Source organism: Maylandia zebra, linkage group LG7 (genome assembly GCF_041146795.1).
Source record: "Maylandia zebra isolate NMK-2024a linkage group LG7, Mzebra_GT3a, whole genome shotgun sequence".
Taxonomy (NCBI): domain Eukaryota; kingdom Metazoa; phylum Chordata; class Actinopteri; order Cichliformes; family Cichlidae; genus Maylandia; species Maylandia zebra.
In genome coordinates this window covers 36,262,783-36,271,515 of record NC_135173.1, presented here as the reverse complement: position 1 = coordinate 36,271,515, position 8,733 = coordinate 36,262,783, and the positions used below count along the sequence as shown (strand labels likewise).

General features: G+C 37.2%; 1 protein-coding gene across 2 annotated transcripts in view; it reads right to left on the bottom strand.

Moving 5' to 3' along the window:
• Window positions 1–2,058: 2,058 nt before the first annotated feature.
• The window catches only part of si:ch211-196i2.1 (uncharacterized), a 119,969-nt gene continuing 113,294 nt past the window's right edge, over window positions 2,059–8,733 (bottom strand). For both annotated transcript variants that reach the window (XM_076886308.1, XM_004538603.3), the window contains one exon: window positions 2,059–6,565. In XM_076886308.1, coding sequence (XP_076742423.1) covers window positions 6,416–6,565 — 150 coding nt within the window. In that variant the 3' untranslated portion in view covers window positions 2,059–6,415. The remainder of the gene's footprint in view (window positions 6,566–8,733) is intronic.

Genomic DNA, 8,733 nt, shown 5'->3' with positions numbered 1-8,733 from the left:
AGAAATTATTTCACATGCCACTGCTCATCTGTTACTGTCAGTTTTATGAGCAGTTTTCATGATAGAGACCTTGATTTTGAGATATTTATAATATCTTTTTCTTTATTTTTTGTGAACTTGTTTTGTATATTTAATTTTCTGTGACTTAAAGTGCAATGCCTTATCCAGTATGATCTTTCTCTGAATTTTTCAATTTATTAATTTGAAATTTCAAGTTATTGTCTCACTTTGGAGTTTGAGTTACAAGGCCATAACTTGAAATTTTAACCCTTTAAGGTCCACACTAAGAAAAGAGCAATGGAACAATTTTTTTTGTTTACATTTCTTATTGACTTGGGTGAGTAATAACCACAATCAAAATTTTTTTCAATAGACCCTATAGTTTTTAAAGTATTCATTCCATCAAAGGAAAGTATTATATCAAACAACAAAATACATTTTTTTTTTTAAATCTGCAACTGTGAAAAATGTGCAGCAGCACAAAATACTCACATTCAGGCTACTTCTGATTGAATGCTACTGTGCAAAATAATTTTTGTTTTTAAAAAAACAAAACAAAAACTGTGCAAATCAAGAACATCTACTGGTTTTGGTCGTTGGGGTCTTAGGGTGTAGCATTTATTCTGTGGTCATGGAGAGCTGAATCATGGTTGTCCAACTGTAGATGCTGGCTTGTTAACTTGGTTCAGACACAGCCAGGCACAAACCTTTTGAGAGCCATCGGTTTCTGGTCCACTAGGGCACAGTCCCTCTTGTAGACCAGGAATTCAAGTCAAGGATGTATCCGAACAGTGGCATATGCCATCTCCTTAACTTGTGACTTATAACTTGTCTTATACAGGTGTTATAGCATATCAGAAAGCTCAGTTCCTCCCATATGCTAATTATATACAGGGATGAGTGATGGGCATCAAATGGTGAGCTTTGCATTGGACTCTTTGCTCCACCGTTTGACCAATGAAAGAGGCATTTTACTGCAATCAGACCTTCATCAGACCTGTAATCACAGGCTCCATGGCCCTTCTTCATCAGGTCTTTGTCTGCCATCAGGGGAGCTCCACCGGTGCAGTTTGGTCATACAGTACCAATGCACCTGACACCCAAGGACATGTGCAAGTTCTGGACCAAGCTGAAACTTGTGAAGACCTCAGTTTCTTTTATGGGTTTGCATAGTGATTTCTACAACTTTGGCCCCTTAGAGGTAGCTTCTGTTCCTTTTCACTGAGGGGAGCATTGAAGAATGTAGATCCCCCTTGATACAGCAGCAAGTCGTGGATGATGCCAGATGAACTTGCTTGGCAGAACAATTTAAAGCCCCACTCATCTAGTTTGTTAGCAATATACTGGTGGAGAGTGCCAGCCCCGTTGGCTTCATATGAAACCATGACCTCAAACACACTGTGGTTGAAGGTGGATGATATCATGAGACTCCGCTCACAAATCTGCCACAGGAGCATGTGACTTTTAACTGCTTAGCGTCCATATAGTACTAGTTAAACATGAAATTATAATTTTGACAGCTTAATAATATTAATTTACCAGCTACTATAATTTGGTCAAACGGTAATTAGTTGTGATATTTTTGATTTCCACATGTTACTCTTGATTTTTACCATATTTACTAATATTAACTCGGAAAGTTACAAAAATTACTTACTGAGGAAATTATTTCAGCATATTCTTGCTGTGCTAACATGTAATTTATCAACAGCAATGGATAAATAAAATGGGTCCAGTGGGCTGATTTTATGGCAAATAATCAATTTTAATAACATTTGGGTTATGTTAGGATTAGCACCACAAAGTGACAAATCAACTGTTTGGTTGAGCACAAAAATTATTAAACATTTAATTTCACTTTTTTAATGCTGTCAAGTCAGATACGTTTGTTTAGTAAGTCCTCTAACACTCTCATATATCAAAGAATTATAGCTTCCTACCTTAGTTTCATCAAAAACACTCAAAATATGTTGGATGGTTTTCACTGACCAAATAATTCCAAAACTTACAATAATAAAATTGAACTGAGACAATATTTGGTTATGTATATGTATTTTTTTAATTCAGCTGACACACTTTGAACAAGTTGATGGAGGGATCACACAAGTTAGATGCCCAGCATTTTGTTTCATATTTTTAAGAGTGATAATTTTACAAAACAAGCAAAGTAAGAATGATCAGTCTCAGCCAGCTAAGGCAATCATATAAAATGCTATTATAAAATCTAAATACAAAAAAGAAAATATTACATATTTAACACAAAGCCAGAATGAAACAAATGTGACTGAGATGTTTAATTGTAATTCATCTGGTTGACTTCTGGCTCTCTGGTTCCCGGCAGACTTTGGTTTGAGAATGATGTTTTTTTTAGTTCTCCAGTTGGACTGATGTTGTTTGGGCTCTCACCACCAACTCCCTGACATCTTACTCTCCGTGCACACTTTGCAGCACACTGCTCATCACTCACAGCTGACCGACTCTGGGACACAAGCACAAATTCTGTAGAGTAGCTATGAGATTTTCCTCCTGCCACTGGACCCAAGCACTTTGCAGACTGAATAAGGAATAAATTCAGGTAAACAGAAATTTCTCAAAGCTAAGTGGGTAATTTTGTTTAACAGTGAGTCAAAGAATCTTAGCAGGGTCAGGGTACTACTCTACTACTGGTTATATGTGTTTAGTCTCACTTTTTGGTTTGCATAACACTTCTCACATTGTTGAATGTCACATTTCCCATGTTAAAAGGGTAAAAACTCTGATGTAGGACTACATGTGTGGGGGAGAAGGATATGAAACATTTATTTAAAATGTGACAGATTGTCAGATTCCAGCAGTTTTTTGTCCAAGACATTAAAGAAAATGGAGGAAAACAGTGTTGTGATATTTTGATACCATGGTAGCATTTACAGGATATTGTTTTATAGTGATATTATACAGGAAAACTGTTACTCAATAAGGCCCATTTACTAGTTGTTTTTCTCTTTCTCTGTGACCCAAGAATTAATGTGTAAGAATCACAGGCTGGTACCTCAAGGTCGAAAATACCACAGAGATCACTTCCTTACTCCCATCCTCCCTTCTTTATCTCTTAGAAAAAGGCTTGTTAAAGGCCAGGTGGTTTGTTTCAGAATTCACTAATGAAAGAACTCTGTATTCTATGTCTAGGAGTGTATTTCGCTGGGATAATCATAAATTGTAGCTGAACTGATAAACTATACAAAGGATACTTCTTTGCTCAGAGGGCAGGAAGACGCTTCCTTATTTGGTCTGTACCGGTTTGAACTGAGAATCTGCTGACGAACCTTTTTCCTCTATATAAACTGTTGTATGATGAATAAACCTTTGAGTTGGTTTGGGAAGGCAACCTGAAGCAGTCTGTGTTTCCTTGTTCTCCCAAGCTACTCCCGACGTCGTAACTAACCTGCTGAACGGCATACCTGAGTGTTACTTTGAATAATTTTGAATCTTATAGGGTAAAGACAAAACTCTGCTTATAGGTGCCCACGCCTCGGAGGAAAACCCGATCCACGGATGACCCGGGATGGAGATTTCTTTCAAACAGTAAGTTAGATAATCAGGATATTTCTAGACCTAGTGTGGATTAAATTTTTTTTAAATTAAATGGTAATTTCTTAAAAAAAAAAAAGGAAAAAAGGTCTACGTGTTAGAGAGAGCTGTAAATGCTTAGATTACGTTTTGTTTTGTTTTTCTTTTACTTATACTGGATCTGTGATGTCAAAGACAGAATAAATATTAATATGGTCATTTTTGAGTCAAAGCTCTGGATGTGAGCACTGAAGACCCACCCACTTGCTGTCAGAACATTCTGTTTGGAAGGGACAGCCAATCACAACAAAGCTGGCTTAAAGGGAAAGGAATCAAAACAGTCTGTTTGAGGCTGCACAAAGGATCAGTGTCAGGTAAATAAGGATTTTTTTCCAACTGTGAATCATGCAAAGCTGCTGTCGTAAAGCACATGAATTACAAATATGGAGCTGGAAACCAGTATTAACTTTAATACGGCTGGTAATCTCTATATGAATATATAGAATGTACCAAGGGATTGGTACTGAAAGCTCTGGTTTCCACTTGTAGTTGCATTGACCAGTCATATCTTTGCAGGCTTTCATTGCATGCAGTCTATGTGATGGTAAACTGTATTGGATTATTACCCACTTTTGTCTGACAATTTAGGTTTTTTTTTTCCTGTATGGTTTCCAAGGTGTAACCCAATTCAAAATGTACTACTAATTTGTTTATTTACTTAATTATCTACTTAGTTATTGGATGCGGAAACATCTTCTCAAAATTTAATGGTCGTGGTAGTGAAACCTATGATGCATGGTTTGGAGATGGTGGCACTGACAGAAAGACAGATGACAGAAGGCAGATTTCAGGATTTGAGGATGTTAAGATTTTTGCCGGGATGGACGTGATTAGAAATGAGTACATCAGAAAGATAGCTCAGGTTGAGTGGTTTGGAGACAAAGTTAGAGAGGTGAGGCTGAGATGATTTGGACATGTGAAAAGGAGGGACACTGGACAAAGGATGTTGAAGATGCTCCTGAAGGCAGGAGGAAAAGAAGTTGACCTCAGTGGAGGTTCATGGATATAGTGGAGGAGGACATGCAGAGGGTTGCTGTGACAGGAGAGCTAGAGATGGAGGAAGATGATCCACTGGGGTGACACCTAAGCAGCCAAAAGAAGAACTGTCATTACACCAATCATGCTTTTCTCTAAACTGAAGTGGAATTCTGTTAGAAAAAAAACTTTGAGGAATTACCTGAGACATACGGGCGCTACAGTTTTTATGCCACCATGATACTATGCACAACCACAAATGAATCTGGAGTTAATAATTACTTTTTTTCCAGCTATTTTCAGCTGTGGAGAAATACACATTTGTCCAAGATTTTTAAGGTTTTGGTTTCCTAAAATTTAAAAACTTCTATATTAGCGTCCAAAAACATTTATCTATCTTTATTTTCTATTTGAAATTGTATCCGTTCTGTAAATTATTCTACTTCAGTAATGATGCAAATAGATTAACAGTCACTTGTAGCGACTGCCAATGGATCACAAGCCACACAGCGTTGCCGCCACAAGTCAGAAAAGCCACCAGCATCGCTAAAGGGCCACATTTGAGATGAGATGAGATGAGATGAGATAGCCTTTATTTGTCAGTTGCAGGTCTTTTGCCCACAACAGAGATGACATTTCACTGGCTGGCTGGCCAGCTCACCCCATACGGCTGTGCTGAGTGAGGATTTCCCCCTTGTAGCCGAGAGCTTTGCTGGATGAGCATGTGGACCAAAACTGTGTGTTGCTTATATGCAAAGTTATGCATATTAAACTCTTGAATAAAATGCATTTCACAGATATTGTTTTGAGAGATATTTGCAGGCAGTGATCATAAACATGGGAAATATTAGAAAGTCTGGTTGTTTCTTGGCTGTTTCTGTGCACAGCCATGATACTTGGTCTTTTCTCGTGCTGCATCACATTTAGTTCTCTGGTGAGTATCTCTAGCTACAAGATGAGGGGTGGACAATCACATATTATGTTTTCATTTACCATTAGCAAATCACTGTTGGATTATGTGTATTTATCCAATGTTTGAAATCAAGATTTTCTAGGTTTGGTTTAAAGGCCAAACTTCAAAACTGGACAACAGAGTGGCAACATCGGATTCAGTGCCAACATGTGTAGTTATACCTGAGACAAATTTAAAGAAAGGAAACAAAAAAAAACATAGTAACATTAAACATTGAAAACAATAAACAATAATTTGTATTTCAAGAGATGAAGACAGTTGGTCTTGTTGACAACAGACAGGTAAAATCAAGTAACATAACTGTCCCTTTCTATTGGTTTTTGTATTAAATAAATGGTGGTCTTTTGAATAAAATTAGCACCTTGAGAAAAATGACACCTAGGTTCACTTACAGTACTAGAACAGTGGATTTACAGTGAGAGCTTTACAGGCCTATGGGACACCAGAAGCCGTGTCCCTGTAAAGAACACATTGTTATAGACATCAGTGAGGACAGTCTGACGTTTTATATATACAGTGAGCAAGCTGTAACACTATCCCTGCACAACTGCATAACAAAAAACAAAACACTGTATAAAGGATGCTTGTAAAAAAAAAACTAAAAAAAAAAACATACACTTAAATTATTTAATGTCTCTGTAAACGAAATTGCCTTCTCCGTGAAAAAAAGCCTGGGGGCACTATTGGCCTCAAAGATTCAGTCATACAAAGTCACTGAACTTGAGGGATAAAATCCTCCAACACTAGAGGATAAAGAAGCAAAAACTTCACAGACTGGAAGGTTCCACTTGTCCATGATTTAAAGAGAGTTTGTGTCCTGGACCTGAGAGTCTTCCGGGATGGTACAGTTTTCTCCCACCTCTAGCTGAAACACACAGGTCCAACAGTGAGGCCAAACTGGTATGTCGCGTTTCCTCCTCCCATTAGTGCCACGTCTCTCAGAGGAAGGAGATGGAGGTCCTCAAACTCCAGCACAGACTCCCGAGGACCAGACTCCATCTCCTCTCCAGGCTGATGAACCAAAAATAGATTACATTTGAACATTTACAGTAGTAAACCCTAAGTAGAGATCAGCTTTAGATAAGTTTCTCTTTCTCTTGAATTGAATATACATAAATGGTATACATACATACATAAACTCTCTCTGTTAAGATCAAAGAAACAAGCATAACTGCGAGAGTGCAACCCCCCACCCACACAGCTCAGTCTCGGACCAATATTTACTTTTAAGGGAATAGTATTGAAATGCACTTTTATTGCATTAAAAAGTGCAGCCTTTTCTTATCTTCCCAGTTGAAACCCATTACCTGATATCATTTTGAATATAAATATTTTTTTACTATTTTTATTTATGTGAATATATTATATTTGTAGCATTCTTTTAATTGTTTAGTAAAATTCACTTAAATGTTTAGTCATAAATATTAAGTGAAAAAAAGGTTTTGATCAGGAAGTTTACTTTGTTTTAAAAAAAAAAAAAACCCAAAGTAAATCTTATTCAGGGTCATTGTACATGTATTCAAACTGTTGTGTTTTTAAATGATTATAACCTGTAATTGTAATGTACAGAACAAAGTCATGATAAAATATTGCGATATTTAGAATCCTCATATATCATTCTCTATACGCCTACATGTTGACAATATAAACAATGACTGTAAGAAACAGTTTTAAAATACTTGATATAGCGTTATTATCACTTTGGCCTTTTAGGTCAACCTATTGACCTTGAGGTCAAATGTGACATAATAATTGAAATCTTTACATGGTACTTTCTATATGTTGACACACCACAACTGTAAGAATCATAGTTTCTAAGTTATTAAACCTTTTGCCAAGTTTCAACCAATAAATCATTAAGTTGACCTTGAAGGTTGTAAGCGCGTCTTAACTGGAACTGGCAGGTTTGAGTCTATTACTCCAGTTCTTTCCGACCTGCACTGGCTCCCTATTAAATTTCGTATTGATTTTAAAATCTTATTGCTCACTTTTAAAATCATAAGTAACACCACGCCCAGCTATCTTACGGATCTCCTCAGCTGTTATATCCCTGGGAGAGCCAAATGCTCCTAGTGCGACCTAGATCTCGGCTCAAGACCAGAGGTGACCGCGCATTCGCCACTGTCGCACCCTACCTCTGGAATAACCTCCCTCTAGCTCAGTGGTTCTTAACCTTTTTGGAGGTACCGAACCCCACCAGTTTCATACGCGCATTCACTGAACCCCTCTTTAGTGAAAAATAAAATACGATTTTTTTCGAATTCAAGACATACATATGTTTCTTAATGGTGCACAAAATGAGCCATGCATGTCGCAGCGGAGGCTCTGCTGAACCCCTGAGACCGACTCACCGAACCCCTAGGGTTCGATCGAACCCAGGTTAAGAACCACTGCTCTAGCTATTCGGGTGTCTGATTCAATTCAATCTTTTAAATCTCGATTAAAAACTTATTTGTTTAGCCTTGCTTTCCCCGCCTCCTAGAGCCCGCATTTTTGGTGTACTGTAAGTTATCTTTTTCGCTTTATTAATAATGTCTTAACCTTCAGCCTTTCGGGTTGTGCCTACTATGCCTGGTGTATTATTGGTTAGTTATGTCACCCGCCTGTTAGTATATTTTATTTGTATTTGTATTTATTATTGCTCTAACTCGTTCTGTGAAGCACTTTGGCATACCTGTGGTTTTTTAAATGTGCTATATAAATGAAATTGTATTGTAAGCCAATTTTGAACGGATGACCCCACTGTACACTTGAATAAAGTTGTATCAGAATTTATTTAAAACTTTTAAAGGTATTGTGTTTACACACAGAGTGACAGAATGACATGTACGCATAAACAGGACCAAAAAATACAGCTTCAGTACGACTGCAGTAACCAAACTCCTATTTGTGAAGGTTTTTTGGAATTTCTGTCTCAAATCTGTGATGCTTTGGCTGTACTTTAAATCTAATTAGCTAATACGCAGATCGATACAGATTTTTTGCCAATTCATCACAGTTAATCACTGTGTTCTCACAAACAGATTGCATTTAATTGCCAACTTGACCCCATTCAGTCACAAACTGATAGCAGACTGACACATTTATGCCATTTTACATGAAACTACTTTTCTTCTTTTTTCTTTGTTTAATAAGCAAGTCCTGATTTTTGAAAACTGTATGTATTTTTTGCACATTGA